General features: G+C 46.5%; 1 protein-coding gene across 4 annotated transcripts in view; it reads left to right on the forward strand.

Moving 5' to 3' along the window:
- Nucleotides 1-17676, forward strand: part of AP1G1 (adaptor related protein complex 1 subunit gamma 1) — a 94126-nt gene that overhangs the window by 15943 nt on the left and 60507 nt on the right. For 3 of the 4 annotated variants that reach the window (XM_073308379.1, XM_073308380.1, XM_073308377.1), the window contains exon 2: nt 4980-5183. In XM_073308379.1, coding sequence (XP_073164480.1) covers nt 4983-5183 — 201 coding nt within the window. In that variant the 5' untranslated portion in view covers nt 4980-4982. Of the gene's footprint in view, nt 1-4979; nt 5184-14669; nt 15412-17676 lie in introns of those variants that run through there. The other variant, XM_073308381.1, reaches the window with a different exon arrangement.

Raw genomic sequence — 17676 nt, forward strand, 5'->3', positions numbered from 1 at the left:
TACTTCTAACCATTACAGATTTATGCCTTATTTCCAGTCTGAGTTTGTCTAGCTTCAACTTCCAGCCATTGGATTGTTATACCTTCTTCTGCTAGACTGAAGAGCCCATTATTAAATATTTCTTCCACATGTAGGTATTTATAGACTGTAATCAAATCACCCCTTAACCATCTCTTTGTTAAAGCTCAATAGATTGACTTCCTTGAGTCTGTCACTATAAGGCAGATTTTCTGATCCTTTATTCATTCTTGTGGCTCTTCTCTGAACCCTCTCCATTTTATCAACATCCTTGAATTGCGGGCACCAGAGCTGGACGCAGAATTCCAGCAGAGTTGCACCAGTGCTAGATACAGAGGGGAACGGAGGGAAAGAGACACTAAGTGATTTGCCTGAGGTCACACATGGGGTCTGTGGCAGGGTAGGGAATTGAACCCAGGTCTTCCCAAGCGCCCTAATCACTGGACCAAACTGACACACCAGCTAAGGCAGGTCACATAGGAAATGGGGTGAAAGAAAAAATAAGGAGTAGTAACAGTAAGATAATTACTTGAAGCTTTTTAACATCATAATGAGTAGATTTCTTGCTCCATATTTTTTTGCTATCCCGAGTCTCTCTTGCATACTGTTTCTTGCTCATTTACACAATACTGTTGTGTGGTGTTGAATTTGAAAGTCTCATTTGGACTTATTTTGTATTTCGGAAACGAGCAGAAACAGTGTCTTGCTTTATGTTCAAGAAGCACCCAAAGGTCTCAGTCAGGATCAGGGCTCAGATTTGCTATGCATTATATCTGACACACTCCTTGCCCTGACAAGTTTACAATCTAGCTTGAGACAAGATACGGTAAGTGGGTGATGGTAACAGTATGATGGAAACGGGGAGTGAGAACCAGGGTAACAGTCACGGAGAGTGGGGTGGGGGGAGAGAAAACTTTTGTAGTGGTAAACTACCCATTTTTTTCATGCCTTGTGTGTATAAAAAGATCTTCTGTACTTTCCACAGTATGCATCCAATGAAGCGAGCTGTAGCTCACGAAAGCTTATGCTCAAATAAATTGTCTAGTCTCTAAGGTGCCACAAGTACTCCTTTTCTTTTTGCGAATACAGACTAACACGGCTGTTACTCTGAAACCAGTCACAAGATTATGCAATTAGTCTAACAGTGTACAACAGAAAAGCTTGCACCATATTATTTTAACTATTTTACCTGTCATCTGCCTGTCATTGTTACACTTGAATGGCTTTGGAGAAAAGTGGGTGAAAATCAGCAGGAATTATTGGGAGCATGTCACAGGTAACATTTCTGATGCTGTTGTGTGGGCATATGGTAGCCAGTCTATCCTGTGATATCTCTTGTTGATTATATTCTCATGTTCTAGTTCTGTGTTGTCTTATAAAATTCACCTCCTATTCCTGCTTGAGTAACATGAATCTAGAAAGAGTAAAACTGCCTCTGAAGAGAAAATGAACATTGGACAGAATGAGAGCTGAACTTAGAGTAGTTCTGTAGCAAAATAACCCTCACTTAATTGTAATCCAAACTGTTACACAGGAGTTCCTAGTTGAGGAGTTCTAGAAAAATACAAAACCAAAGGAAAGTTTCAGAAGTCATAAGGAATAAATGTTTAAAGTGGCTTGTTTTTGGAGATCAGGAGGAAGGCAGTAGGAGAGAAGATGGGTGGGAAAGAGGAGATGTGTACAGAACATTTGGCTTTTCTATGGGCTTGTTTAATTTGTGCATTAAGCAAAAGATTTGTCTAAAAATGAATTTAATAGATTTACTATTAGTTAAAAGATATGGAGTTGCAGTTCAAAGACTAAGGCCTTGTCTACACTGCCACTTACAGGGCTGAAACTGTTTTCGCTTAGGGGTGTGAAAAAACACCCCCCCCCCCCCCCGAGCGATGTAAGTTTCAGGGCTGTAAAGTGCCGGTGTAGATAGTGCTACAGCACCGGGAGCTCTTTCCTCTCACGGAGGTGGGTTTGTTACAGCGCCGGGAGCTCTTCCTCTCACGGAGGTGGGTTTGTTACAGCGCCGGGAGCTCTTTCCTCTCACGGAGGTGGGTTTGTTACAGCGCCGGGAGCTCTTTCCTCTCACGGAGGTGGGTTTGTTACAGCTCTCTCCCAGTGCTTGAGCCGCGACTACACAACCACGTTAAAGTACGTCAGCTCTGTAGACATAGTCAAAGTCTCATGGATAAATAAATAGTAGCTTTGTTTATAACTAAAGTGCCCTTCAGAATGCCCTCCTTTGGCAAATCTAGTGAGTCTGCTTTTTTGGGGCAGGAAGTTTGGAGAGTGTGATACAATCACAAATCCTGCCTGGGAAATAGTAAATGTCAGACGACATCTATTTGAAGATTGTTGTTGTATTTCATAACTGAACAAAAACTAGAAGTATCTTCATAGTCTTTAGACAGATGTTGGATAAGCTATCTAGCCATTCTTGGATTGCTAGATTTTTTTTTAACAGTAGCTTTCCTGCACACATCATAACCACAACAAACCAGAAAGTAATCTATAGATTTTGTCCATTGCCTCTTGGTGTGAGTGTTATATTTATAACAGCATAAACAAACTATACTAAAAGTGGTTAATGTTACGAAGGTTGCCTTCAAAACTTTAATTCAGCCCCCTTGTATGTGTGCATTATAGGCCTGGTCGACACTGAAAATTTACATTGGCATAGCTATGTCTGTCAGGAGTGTGAATAATCCACACCTCTGAGAGATATAGCTATGCTGACCTAACCCCTGATGTAGACAGTGATAGGTTGACAGAAAAATTAGGTAGACAGTGGTAGGTTGACCTAGCCTCTTGGGAAGGTGGATTACCTATGCAGAGGGGAGAACCACTCCTGTTGGCGTAGGTAGTGTCTACGCAGTGGTCTACAATCTTTTTACACACAAGATCACTTTTTGAATTTAAGATCAACCCAGGATCTACCCCTTCCCTGAGGCCCTGCCCTATTCACTCCATTCCCCCCTCGCTCTCCCCCACCCTCACTCACTTTCACTGCCATGGGGCAGGGGGTTGGGGTGTGGGAGGGGGCGCAGGCTCTGGGCTAGGGCTGAGGGGTTTGGAGTGTGGGAGGGGGCGCCAGGCTGAGCCTGGGACAAGGGGTTGGGGTGCAAGAGTGAAGAGTGAAAGCTCTGGGAGAGAGTTTGGGTGCAGGAGGGGGCTCGGGGCTGGGGCAGGGGATTGGGGTGCAGGAGAGGGTGAGGTGGTGTGGGTTCTGGGAGGGAGTTTGGGTTCAGGATGGGGCTCCGGGCTGGGGCAGGGGATTGGGGTGTGGGCTCTGAGAGGGAGGCGCTTACCAGAGGTGGCTCCTGGTCGGCAGTGCAGTGGGGCCGAGACAGGCTGCTTGCAGGGCCATCCCTATCCAAACACAAAGTACGCAGCTGCGTGGGGCACCAAATTTCCTGGTGCCCTGCAAAGCTGTGTGCTGCTCCAGCCCTTGCTCTGCCCCAGCCCCGCTTCTTCCCTTTTCACTCCACTCCTGCTCTGCCCCAGCCCTGTCCCCACACCACCCCTTCCCCAAAGCCCCTGCCCTGCTCTGCCCCAGCCCCGACCCCACTCTCCTGAGGACTGCAGCAGGGCTGGGCCTGCGCTCACTGGTGGTGGGAAGTGCAGCTACCCAGCCCCAGCCATGCCACTGGTGAGTGCTGGGGGGCGGTTCCCCCCTGCCCCTGAGCCAGACCGCCCCGCAGGGGAGCTGCGTAGGGCCCCAGAGTAGCTAGGGACAGCCCTGGCTGCTTGTCTGCCCAGGCCCCATGCCACCCCCGGAAGCGGCTGGCTGCTGGCACGTCTCTGCACCTCCTGGGGGGAAGGGGGGGCAGCGGGTCTCCATGTACTGCCTGCAAGCACCGCCCCTGCAGCTCCCATTGGCCAGTGAGCTGTGGGGGCGGTGCTGGGGGCGGGGGTAGCGCATGGAGCAGCCTCCACCTCTTCCCCAGGGGCTGCAGATGCGTGCCAGCAGCCAGCCGCTTCTGGGAGTAATGTGGGGCCAGGGCAGGCACGCAGCCTGCCTCAGCCCCACTGCGCCATCATACTTTTAGCGGCCAGAGATCGCAATGGACTGACAGATGCTCCAGGATCAACCAGTTGATCATGATGGTCTGGCTGGTGACCACTGGTCTACAGTGAAGCGCTATGGTGGTGCAGCAGCAGTGCCATTGTAGCATTTGTAGACATACCCTTAGACTTCTGTTTTTCCCACAGAACCCTGCCTTACTTGATGCATAGAAAGTACTGCGCTCAGAGAATGAATCGGGGTTGTGTAATGAAGGAGGGTGTTCTGTGTAGGTCACCTGTCTCACTTGCTGTAGTAGTTGAAAGATGTAGAGAGGATGAAGCAAGGGACTGCAGGAAGAGAGAGGATGGTTTTATGTTTAAAGCAGTTGAAATACCACCCAGGAGAACTGGGTTCTATCCCTTGCTCTGGTATAGACATGCTATGTGATACTGGGCATGTTGCTGAAAGCAGCGTTTTGACAGGTATCCAGATGTTCCTCATCTTCTGGGTGCCTAGCTTGAGTCATCTGGGCTCTGATGTTCCGAGTACTCACAACTGGTCCCTGGAGCAGTGATTTTCTAATCGTGGGTCTCGACCCCGAACTGGGTCGTGTTGGCTCTGGTCAGCACTGCTGACCAGGCCATTAAAAGTTCCGTCGGCGGTGCTGCCCGGCTAAGGCAGGCTAGTCCCTATCTTTTCCGACATTGCGCTGTGCCTTGGAAGCGGCCAGCAGCGGGTCTGGCTCCTAGGCAGGGGGGCCATGGGGCTCCCCCGAGCACCGACTCCGCTGTGTGGGGCGGTGCCTGAGGGCGAGAACTTGTGCATCTCTGCCTAGGTGCCAGACCCTCCATAATCCATAGCCATAGGGCAAGGAGGAAAACCCTTTTCCATATTGAAAGCTGTGAAGTTTCTTTTTGTTGTGGAGGTTTTACACATGCATTTTTTTTTTCCTCCCCTTTCCCAGAGGATGCCAGCCCCCATCAGACTGCGGGAGCTGATTCGGACCATCCGGACAGCACGAACCCAAGCAGAAGAGCGTGAAATGATTCAGAAAGAATGTGCTGCCATCCGGTCATCCTTCAGAGAAGAGGATAATACATACCGCTGCCGGAACGTGGCAAAACTACTGTACATGCACATGTTGGGCTATCCTGCGCATTTTGGACAGGTAGGGTTGGCTGGAATTTAGCTCCAATTCCTGTTGTCTTCTGTTAAAGATGATTTAGTAGCTTTTGGAGTCTGTCTTGGTTTGTTTTCTTCTGAATCTGGGCAAGTTTGTTCTGCCCATGTTCATGGTATACATTCTAATTGGAATCTGTCCACCTTTAGTCAAGGCTTGTATAAAAATGTCCTGAATTTAATGAAAATGTCCAGCCTGCAGTACTGTCTGGTAACTGGGTATGGTGATTGCTGTGCAATAGTTGTTCTCAAACTGTATTAAGGAAACATAGGAATTTCCAGACTGGATCAGACCAGTAGTCCGTCTAGCACAATATTTTCTCTGATGGTGGCAAGTACCAGTGGAAGGGATATGAAACCCCATAATCAACAAATAGGCACTCATCTGCTTATATAGGTAGTTTCATCATAACCCCAGGCAGGTAGTAGGTGGTTTGTGCCCTGAAACAGAAATACTGTTACACTTTTATTCTAGCTAGTATGACTGAGAGAATATTTTATTTACCACATACATGTCTAATTCATTTTTTAATTACCCTAAGGCTTTGGCTTCTGTCTAGTGGCAGTGAGTTCCACTGGTTAACTATGGGCTGGATGGGGGTGTGGTGTGTGAGAGAGAATGGAAGGGGGGAAGTTCTTGTTCATAGAATATCAGGGTTGGAAGGGACATCAGGAGGTCATCTAGTCCAACCCCCTGCTCAAAGCAGGACCCATCCCCAACTAAATCATCCCAGCCAGGGCTTTGTCAAGCCTGACCTTAAAATTATTTAAGGAAGGAGATTCCGCCACCTCCCTAGGTAACACATTCCAGTGTTTCACCACCCTCCTAGTGAAAAAGTTTTTCCTAATATCCAATCTAAACCTCCCCCACTGCAACTTGAGACCATTACTCTTTGTTCTGTCATCAGCTACCACTGAGAACAGTCTAGAGCCATCCTCTTTGGAACCCCTTTTCAGGGAGTTGAAAGCAGCTATCAAATCCGCCCTCATTCTTCTCTTCCGCAGACTAAACAATCCCAGTTCCCTCAGCCTCTCCTCATAAGTCATGTGTTCCAGTCCCCTAATCATTTTTGTTGCCCTCTGCTGGACGTTTTCCAATTTTTCCACATCCTTCTTGTAGTGTGGGGCCCAAAACTGGACACAGTACTCCAGATGAGGCACCACCAATGTCGAATAGAGGGGGATGATCACGTCCCTCTATCTGTTGGCAATGCCCCTACCTATACATCCCAAAATGCCATTGGTCTTCCTGGCAACAAGGGCACACTGTTGACTCATATCCAGCTTCTCGTCCACTGTCCCCACTAGGTCCTTTTCTGCAGAACTGCTGCTGAGCCATTCAGTCCCTAGTCTGTAATGGTGCATGGGATTCTTCCGTCCTAAGTGCAGGACTCTGCACTTGTCCTTGTTGAACCTCATCAGATTTCTTTTGGCCCAATCCTCTAATTTGTCGAAGGCCCTCTGTATCCTATCCCTCCCCTCCAGCGTATCTACCTCTCCTCCCAGTTTAGTGTCATCTGCAAACTTGCTGAGGGTGCAATCCACACCATCCTCCAGGTCATTTATGGAAATATTGAACAAAACCGGCCCCAGGACCGACCCTTGGGGCACTCCACTTGATACCGGCTGCCAACTAGACATGGAGCCATTGATCACTACCCGTTGAGCCCGACAATCTAGCCAACTTTCTATCCACCTTATAGTCCATTCATCCAGCCCATACTTCTTTAATTTGCTGGCAAGAATACTGTGGGAGACCGTGTCAAAAGCTTTGCTAAAGTCAAGGAACAACACGTCCACCGCTTTCCCCTCATCCACAGAGCCAGTTATCTTGTCATAGAAGGCAATTAGATTAGTCAGGCATGACTTGCCCTTGGTGAATCCACGCTGCCTGTTCCTGATCACTTTCCTTTCCTCTATGTGCTTCAGAATTGATTCCTTGAGGACCTGCTCCATGATTTTTCCAGGGACTGAGGTGATGCTGGCTGGCCTGTAGTTCTCAGGATCCTCCTTCCCTTTTTTAAAGATGGGCACTATATTAGCCTTTTTCCAGTTGTCCGGGACTTCCCCCGATCGCCATGAGTTTTCAAAGATAAAGGCCAATGGCTCTGCAATCACATCCACCAACTCCTTTAGTATTCTCGGATGTAGCGCATCCGGCCCCATGGACTTGTGCTTCTCCAGCTTTTCTAAATAGTCCCGAACCACTTCTTTCTACAGAACACTTCTGGTTGGAGCTGTTGCTTAATCATTGTGACACAATCATGTTGCTATAAAGCTTCTTGTTGATTGTAGCTCAGCCTAGGCCTCTGATGCTTGCAGAGACTTTCCTGACATAACTACATTTCAAAAACCCAGGCATATTGGTGGAACTCTTGAGGCTGCTTCATGTCTCTGGTGTGAACTCATCCTTGATCAAATTTGCAGACGCCCCATGTGGCTGGTGTAGTAAATGCATTCAAGCAGAACCAAATTCCAGAGTGCCCTGATGTTGTTAGACAGGTTGGAGGCTGCAGAAGTGAGCTCAAAGTGTTCTACTACACATAAAATTATCCATCCTGTAACTGGGTCGTTCATTTCCTCTCGCAAGATAGAGGGCTGTATCAAGCAGTTGCAGCCATTCTATCAGAACAAGTTTATTTACATCTTGTCCCATTCATACCCTCTTAATATTGATACTGCATGTAACCAAGCACTTTGGTTAAACTGTGAAATTCATTGCCACAGGAAGTCATTCAGGCTGAGAACTTAACAAAATTCAAAAAGGGGTTGGATAGCTGTATAGATATCAAGAAAATCCAAAGTCTATAATTTAATGAGAAATTTTGAAAGGGATATTAACTTTATTGGGCTCAATGCAGCAGTAACTAGATGACATTCTCTGGCCTGTAATATGCAAAAAGTCAGACTAAATGATCTTATGGTCCATCTGATGTTAAAACCTATTAACCTTGTGCTTCAGGACTTAAGCCAATTTCTAACTACAGCATAAGAGACCAGGATAGGATCTATGTAGGAGGAAGCAAAGGTGCCAACTTTGTAATGTGTCGGGGGGTGCTCAACCTCCTGCTCGGCCCCAAACTCTGTCCCCACTCCAGCCCTTTCCTCAAGGACCCACCTTGGGCCCACTTCTTCCTGCCCCATTCCACCCCCTCCCCCAAACATGCCCCGCCCTCGCTCCTCTCCCTCCCCCTCAGTGCCTCCTGAACGCCACGGAACAGCTGATACGCTGCAGGTTGGATGTGCTAGGAGGGAGGGGGAGATGCTGATCAGCAGGGCCAGGGGCGGGAAGAACTGATCGGGGGCCTGCAGCACCCACCTTTTTTTTTCCCTGTGGGTGCTCCAGCTCTGGTGCACCCATGGAGTTGGCGCCTGCGGGGGGAAGGTTACTGCCTATTGTGGAGTTCTTGCACCTTTCTCTGAAGCACATGGTTCTGGTCACGATCTGACAGAGGATAATGGATTAAATGAATCTTGGGTCTGATCCAGTGTGGCAATTCTTATGTCCCTGTGGTTGCTATAGGAAAAGGGTGGGGCCAGTAAGCTGGGAGGGGAGATTTCCACAGGAGGCTCTCAGGGTCAGTAGTAGGCAAAGCTTTGACCACTCTGCTCTTTAGAAAACTGGGAGTTACATTGCAAAGTGCTGGCTCTATGAAGGAGGTGTTCTCCACTCTTTGGCCTGCGGATGGCAAGTGAAGGGTGCTCCTGCTTTGTGTCAGGATTAGGGAACTGCTTAAAAAATGTACTGCCCAACAGTGGAATCCTCTCGTTGATAGGAGTTCAAGACTTTAGCCCCCCAGGGTAGGAAGTTATCAGCAGAGAGAAAAGTCCTACAAGGAGTGGTCTTGTGAAGGCCTGGGTTTGACTTGGACTGCAGTTCCCCTCTTGCTCAGTCCCCAGATGTGATCACATTCCTGGCATCATCAGCTTGAGGTTTGGGGGACTTGGAGCTGGAGGGGGGTAGCCAAAAATTAGAGACTAACGTGGAAAAGGTGCCGGAAAAGGTGCAAGAGAAGGTGAAGGGCAGAACTGCTTCCTTCCAAGCCTACCGACATGTCTTGCTTTGCTGACATATCAATTAGAAAAGAAAAGCAGAATCTTTATTGTCTTTCCTCTAAATGAAATGGATATGCTGGTATCAGGGTTTCTTCCATTCACTAGACCTGGTGAGAGCTTCAGCCTGATCATGTTACTGAATAGAGCTTTGCATAAAGCCAGTTTGTGTTTACATGACACTGGCGCTCACCAGCTATTTGTCAGGGTGAATTTTAGCAATCTGATATATTCTCTCTCCCCCCCCCCCCCCCACCTCTTTTATGATCACTTAATTGTTCCTTTAGAGCTGGTTCCCAAATAGGGAGACTTGAGCTGTTTTTCTCCCCCAGCTCCTCCTTCGAGTCCCCCCCCCCCCATCTCTCTCTCTCCATAATATAATTAAATTTAATATCCCTGTGGCAGGAAAAACCCCACAGCGGCCCAACACTGTAGCATTTAATTGCAGAAAGGGGAACTACGTAAAAATGAAGAAGTTAGTTAAACACAAATTAAAAGTACAGCACCAAAAGTGAAATCTCTGCAAGCTGCGTGGAAACTTTTTAAAGACACCATAATAGAGACTCAACTTAAAAAACAGAGAGAGAACCAAAAAAGAGCCATTGTGGCTAAACAACAAAGTAAAAGAAGCAGTGAGAGGCAAAAAGGCAACCTTTAAAAAGTGGAAGTTAAATCTTAGTGAGGAAAATAGAAAGGAGCATAAACTCTGGCAAATGAAATGTAAAAACACAATTAGGAAGGCCAAAAAAGAATTTGAGGAACAGTTAGCTTAAGACTCTAAGTAATAGCATTTTTTTTTTTAAGTACATCAGAAGGAGGCCACTGGATGATTGAGATGCTAAAGGAGCACTGAAGGACGATAAGGCCATTGTGGAGAAACTAAATGGATTCTTTGCATCGGTCTTCATGGCTGAGGATGTGAGGGAGATTCCCAAACCTGAGCCATTCTTTTTAGGTGACAGATCTGAGGAACTGTCCCAGATTGAGGTGTCATTAGAGGAGGGTTTGGAACAAATTGATAAATGAGACAGCAATAAGTCACCAGGACCAGATGGGATTCACCCAAGAGTTCTGAAGGAGCTCAAGTGTGAAACTGCAGAACTACTAACTGTAGTCTGTAACCTATCATTTAAATCAGGCCACTTTACCAGATGACTGGAGGATAGCTAATGTGATGCCAATTTTTAAAAAGGGCTCCAGAGGTGATCCTGGCAATTACAGGCAAGTAAGCCTGACTTCAGGACCGGGCAAACTGTCTGAAACGGTAATAAAGAACAATATTGTCAGACATATCAATGAACGTAATTTGTTGGGGGGAAGAGTCAACATGGTTTTAGTAAAGGGATATTATGCCTCACCAATCTACTAGAATTCTTTGAGGGGGTCAACAAGTATGTGGACCAAGGGGATCCAGTGGGTACAGTATACTTAGATTTTCAGAAAGCCTTTGACAAGGTTGCTCACCAAAGGCTCTTACGCAAAGTAAGCTACCACAGGATAAGAGGGAAGGTGGCTCTCATGGATTGGTAACTGGTTAAAAGATAGGAAACAAAGGGTAGGTAAAAATGGTCAGTTTTCAGAATGGAGAGAGGTAAATAGTGGTGTCCCCCAGGGATCTGTTCTGGGACCAGTCCTATTCAGTATATTCATAAATGATCTAGAAAAAGGGGTAAACAGTGAGGTGGCAAAATTTGCAGATGATACAGAATTACTACAGATAGTTAAGACCCAGGCAGACTGCGAAGAACTACAAAAGGATCTCAAAACTGGGTGACTGGGCAACAAAATGGCAGATTAAATTTAATGTTGATAAATGCAAAGTAATGCACATTGAAAAGCATAACTATACATATAAAATGATGGGGTCTAAATTGGCTGTTAAGGAAAAGATCAAGAGTCAAGAAAAAGATCTTGGAGTCAACCCAGATCAGCTGCATTGTGGATCGTTCTCTGAAAACATCCACTCGATGTGCAGCGGCAGTCGAAAAAGCGAACAAAATGCTGGGAATAATTAAGAAAGGGATAGGTAATAGGACAGAAAATATGTTGTCTCTATATAAATCCATGGTACGCCCACATCTTGAATACTATGTGCAGATGTGGTCGCCCCATCTCAAAAAAGATATATTGGAATTGGAAAAGGTTCAGAAAAAGGCAACAAAAATTATTAGGGGTATGGAGCTCTGCCATATGAGGAGAAATTAATAAGACTGGGACTTTTCAGCTTGAAAAAGAGATGACTAAGGGGAGATATGATTGATGTCTATAAAATCATGACTGGTGTAGAGAAAGTAGATAAGGAAGTGTCATTTACTACTACTCATAACACAAGAACTAGGGGTCACCAAATGAAATTAATAGGCAGCAGATTTAAAACAAATAAAAGGAAGTATTTCTTCACACAACACACAGTCAACCTGTGGAACTCCTTGCCCAGAGGATGTTGTGAAGGCCAAGACCATAACAGGGTTCAAAAAAGAATTAGATAAATTAATGGAGGATAAGTCCATCAATGGCTATTAGCCAGGATGGTCAGGAATGGTGTCCCTAGCCTCTGTTTTCCAGAAGCTGGGAATGAGCGACAGGGGATGGATCACTTGATGATGACCTGTTGTGTTCATTCTCTCTGGGGCACCTGGCACTGGCCACTGTCAGAGGACAGGATATTGGGCTGGATGGACCTTTGGTCTCACCCAGTAGGGCCACTCTTATATTCTTATTGTTCGTTCTCAAACTGATTCATGTCTCTTGGAACTCTGCAGCATTTTTCCTGAAGGGTTGCACAAGAAAGCATTTTGAGAACTTTGCAGATTGGGAAGTTGGGAGAGAAGAGTCCATGGAGGGATCGTTCTTTTGCAAAGGATCAGCAGAATGAGAGAACTGGAGATCCAGTGCCCTGCATCTTATTTTTGGATGGCCTCGTCCAAACTCACATGTTCAGTTACTTTTGTTCACTTTTGGTAGAGGCTCCCAGTTCTCTCCTCTCTGTTCAGTCTTGCATCTCTGGACTGTTTTCTCATCGTGGATTTTCCATCAGCTCCATCTCAGTGATGCAAATTGAGCTAATTTCTGCCCTCAAACGTTTCCTTCTAAATCATTGGTTTCAGAGGAACAGCCGTGTTAGTCTGTATTCGCAAAAAGAAAAGGAGTACTTGTGGCACCTTAGAGACTAACCAATTTATTTGAGCATGAGCGAAAGCTCATGCTCAAATAAATTGGTTAGTCTCTAAGGTGCCACAAGTACTCCTTTCCTTCTAAATCATTGTAAATTCCACGGTCCCCTGTTCAAGAGCATGTCATCATATTTATTGTCTTCCACACATCCATGTTTCCATGGTCAGAAACTGTGATGGGGATTCCCAGGCCTAGTGGTCGGAGCTGGAACAGTCAGGCCTAGTGTTTGGAGCTGGAATCTGGAGTCCAGGGTGGAGTTGAAGCAAGGCTGGAGCAGGCTAAGGCTTGAGGAGCCTGATACTATTCTTAGGCAGCAGCAAGTTCCAAGCCTTGAAGTGATGCTGAGCAGACTGAACTGCTGTTCCTCCTATGAGGTTTATGTACATAGTCTGGGAGTCACAAGACCAGTTCCTGACTTGTGAATTGGCTGGAGCCTAGCATGGGAGTGACTCGTCACCTTATATTAACCCCTCCTTGACGCACTTCCCCAATGTCTTTTGACCTGGCGTGCTGGGGTGCAATTGATGGAATTCACAAAGGAGGATGGGTGTATATATGTTACTAGCTGGTACCTGAACAGTCAGCTGGTCTATAACCTTCCCAGTCCATGAGGTACATCAGTTGTTCTTCTGAGGAGCTCAGAGTCCAAGGTCTGTCTTACCACATATTCTTCCTACACCCAAACCAAGATGGGGCATGGACATGCTTTTGTCCAACTAGGAAAGGAGTTGTCCAAATATTTCTATAAAACAAGGAAACATGGAATATTGGATGCATCTTCATGGTATGGGGTAGTTGCAGCTTGAAGGCCTCTGAGTTAATCTGTTGAATGATCTGGAATGGGCCAAAATAACAGTGATCTAGTTTCCTTGAGGGTCGGAAGATGTCCAACTGCTGAGTTGAGAGCCATACTCTGTCTTCAACTGCCATGGGAGTAGTCCCATCAATGAAAGTCGGCATATTTTCATAGTTCTCCTTAGCCAAGTTTAAGTGTGATTTTAATGCTTCTTGAATGCAGTGGAGGTGTTGAACCAAATTGGAGGCTGCAGGGACATGGAAGGCTAGTGGTACAGATGGATGAAATAGGGAGCAGATTCCATAATTGGAATAGAACGGGTTTTGGCGGGTTGATTTGTGATCAGAATTATTGTAAGTGAACTTGGTGAACATCAGGAACTGGAACCGGCCATTTTGATGGTAGCTAATGAAGCAGCAAAGATATTGTTCTAGAATTTGGTTTACCTGTTCTGTTTGTCCATTTGTCTTGGGGTAGTAGGCAGAGGAAATGCATGGGGTAATTTCCAGGTGTTTGAACAATTCTCTTCAAAAGTGGGAGATAAACTGTGGCCAATGATTGTATGTAATGTCAGTTGGTAACCCGTGGAACTTGAAGATGTGGTAAAAAATAAGTGAGCATCACTTTAGCAGTGGGGATCTTTTGACAAGGCACAAAGTGCGCCCTTTTGGTGAGGAGGTCAGTGGCTATCAGTATAGCTGGGCAGGCCTGAGAAGTGGGGATGTTGGTGATAAAGTCCATCAAGATAGAGGCCCAGGGTTGGGATGGGGTTGGAAGCAGGATCAGGAGGTTTGGCATGGGGGATCTTCATCTGGCCACACACCTCCCAGGAAGCTGTGTAAGGTTTGATGGAGGAAAATAGTTTTGACCACCAAAAGTAGCAGATCAGCTTTGCTGTCTTCCAGTACCCAAAGTGACTTGCCAGAGGGGAATTGTGGCCTAGCTGGAGTACAGCTAGATGGGGTAGTCTATTGGGGACAAAAAGGCAATCCTTCAACCAGAGTTCCTCATTTTTGACCAAGAAGTTTGGATCAGAATTGACTGACATCCATGTCACTGCAAGCGGATCATTGGGCAGTGTGGACTTCACAAGAGCCAAAAGATTGGTATGTCCTGCATATTTATAAAATGGCAGGGCTTCAATACAGTGGCAGGTTCGGAAGGGTTATCTCCCTTATCTAGGTACTTGCCTTTGTGGGATAATGCATCAGGTTTGCCATTTTTGGGAACTGGGCTGGTTGGCCAGGGTGAAGTTAAATCTAGAGAAGAAGAGGGATCAACATATCTGACATTGGTTGAAGGTTGTGGGCTTTTGGAAATGTTCCAGGTTTTTATGGTCTGTGAACACCTGGACTGGAAAACGTGCACCTTCTAGGTTGTGGCATGACTCCTGAAATGCAGCCTTGATGGCAAATAATTCCTAATCGTAGATTTCATAATTTTGTTTCTTAGGCGTCAGCTTCCTAGAATACAAAGAACAATGGAGGAGGTCCTTCAAGGGCCCATGATGCTGAGACAATACAGTCCCGATCATGTAACTGGAGGCATCTGTCTCAATGACAAAGGCTTTAGATGGATCCAGGTGTACTAGGATGGGGGCAGAAGTAAACATTTTCTTCAGCTGATCAAAACACATTTGGGCTTCTGGAGTCCAGCTGAAAGCAGAGTTCTTCCATAGCAGCTGAGTCATTGGAAATACCAATTGTGAGATAACTTGGATGAGTCATCTAGGGAAGCTGGCAAGCACTAAGAAGCACTGAACATTGCAGATGTTCTTGGGGTTTTCCCAACTCAAAACTGCAGAGATCTTTTTGGCATCCAGACTTATTTTGATGGGAGAGATGCAATGTTCCTTCTAATTTTTTTCCATCTATGTGTGGAATAAATTTAGTTATGTGCACTGAGGTAATGTGCGGGTGTGTGCCATCAGTAGAAACAAAAAACCTAGTTATAATATATATTTTTAAAAAGTTACCATAGGGATAACTATTCTAGCCAGGAGAGGTTAGGCATTTTAGAACTCACTACTCAAAGAATTAAATTTTAGTGTAAGACAGAAATAAAAATTATGACATGCATTGACCAGTCAAAAACCTAAAATAACACACTTTGAAAGAATAAAATTACAAGGAATAAATGTGCATTGCAGGAAGTACCAAGAAGTAACCACAACAACACAAGTATGTGTTGGGAGGTGAGTGTGAAAGACTCTGTGTGTGTGTGTGTGAGAGAGAGAGAGAGAGAGAGAACACAGTGTGTGCTGGCTGCTGGGGTGCACTGCCTCTTTAAGGCACTCACTGAAAGCTCTCCTGCTCCTGAACCCTGTCTCCCCTCTCCCCCCCCCGCTCCGCAGAAATGCGGGAAGTCTGAGACCATGGGCTGTTGCTTTAAGGCACGCACTCACTCACCACCCGGAAGGCTCGTTCCGATCACAGGTTTCAGAGTAACAGCCGTGTTAGTCTGTATTCGCAAAAAGAAAAGGAGTACTTGTGGCACCTTAGAGACTAACCAATTTATTTGAGCATGAGCTTTCGTGAGCTACAGCTCACTTCATCGGATGCATACCGTGAAAACTGCAGCAGACTTTATATACACACAGAGAATATGAAACAATACTTCCTCCCACCCCACTGCCGGACAGTGGGGTGGGAGGAAGTATTGTTTCATATTCTCTGTGTGTATATAAAGTCTGCTGCAGTTTTCACGGTATGCATCCGATGAAGTGAGCTGTAGCTCACGAAAGCTCATGCTCAAATAAATTGGTTAGTCTCTAAGGTGCCACAAGTACTCCTTATCTTAATGTAGGGTAGCAGTGCTGTGGGGGTATCAACCCGGGCCAGTTCGTCTTTAATCTCATCGTTCAGGCCTAGATAGAAATGAGAAATCTGTGCTGCTTCATTCCAGGCCGTGTCCAAGACCAGATGATGGAAGTGGGTGGCATAGGCCGCAACAGGATGCGGACCTTGTTTGAGTGACTGCAGAGCAACTTTGGTGGAGTGGGCGCAGTGTGGGTCATCAAACATGAGTGAAAAGACATAAACGAATTCATCAAAAGTAATTGAGAATCGGGTCTCCTTGCCCAATCCAGCGCTTTGCCTGTCAGTAGGCTGGTGATGATTCCTACCTTGCTCTGGTTGTTTGGGTACACTGGTGAGCCCAAAGGAACAGCAAGTGACATTGAGCAACCCCCGAAACGTCTGACGGTTCCCATCAGATTTCTCCGATAGTGGGATCTTTGGGCCTAGACCTTGGGCTGTTGTGCCTGATGGCACAAGGGGGCCTGGAACTGCTGGGACCTGCGAACATAAGAAGGCATTTTTGCGTTGTAGCTAGGCCACTTGATTCTGGAGACCTTGAACTAGTTCTGCCATATCAGTGGTGGGGTTGCCTGGAGACTTCATTTCAGTTGTAGGGGGTACCTGCTGACATAGATCAGTCCTGGCCACTGAGCCTGACTGGGGGTCAGTCTGCTCAAATTCTCAGAAACTGGGCTGGGGATGGTCAGGCCTAGTGGTTGGAGCTGGAATCAGGAGTCCAGAGCAGAGTTGGAGTGAGGCTGGAGCAGGGCAGCAGCAAGAGCAGGGCTGGAGCACGACTAGGTACAGGGAGGGAATAAGAGCAAGGCTGGAGTAGAACTAGGAGCAGGGCTGGAGCAGGCTAAGGCTTGGGGACTCTGTTTTCACTGTCAGGCAGGAGTGAGTTCCAAGCCCTGGAGTGACGTTGAGCAGACTAAGGACATGTCTCGACTACAAAATTAAGTCGACATACAGCCACCACAGTAATTAAAGTGGCGTTTCACATCCACACTGTGCTGCTTCTGTTGGCTGTGTGCATCCTCATCAGGAGTGCTTCTGCTGATCTAACTGTGCGGAGCATTGTGGGGCGCGGGCAGTGGAGCTCCAGCTATCCAGCTGACAGACAACAGGTGACGTAAGTAAGCACTACTACATCGACCGAAGTGCTACGCCTCTCTTGGAGGTGGTGGTATTGTGTTGATGTAGTGGGTGACTTACATCGGTGGGAGCTACGTTTTAGTGTAGATGCTTAGAAATAGGTCGACGTAAGCGGCCTTGTATCAACCTAACTCAGTAGTGTAGACCAGGCCTGAGCTGCTGGTCCTCCTGTGAGGTTTTTATGTACCTGGTCTGGGAACCACAAGACCAGTTCCTGCTTGTGGGTTGGCTGGAACATATGGGGCCTGTGCAGCTGTGATGTAGAATTGTACCAGCCATCAAACCTCCTTTGGAAGCTTGGTATTCAGTGAATTACCCATCTCTCTTCTAAATTGTCAGACAAGTTTGGCAGAGGCCCTGGGGGGTTTTCACCTTCCTCTGCAGCGTGGGGCATGGGTCACTTGGTGGAGGATTCTCTGCACCTTGAAGTCTTTAAACCACGATTTGAGGACTTCAGTAGCTCAGACATAAGTTAGGGGTTTGTTACAGGAGTTGTTGGGTGAGAT

This window comes from Lepidochelys kempii, chromosome 12, assembly GCF_965140265.1.
Source record: "Lepidochelys kempii isolate rLepKem1 chromosome 12, rLepKem1.hap2, whole genome shotgun sequence".
Taxonomy (NCBI): domain Eukaryota; kingdom Metazoa; phylum Chordata; order Testudines; family Cheloniidae; genus Lepidochelys; species Lepidochelys kempii.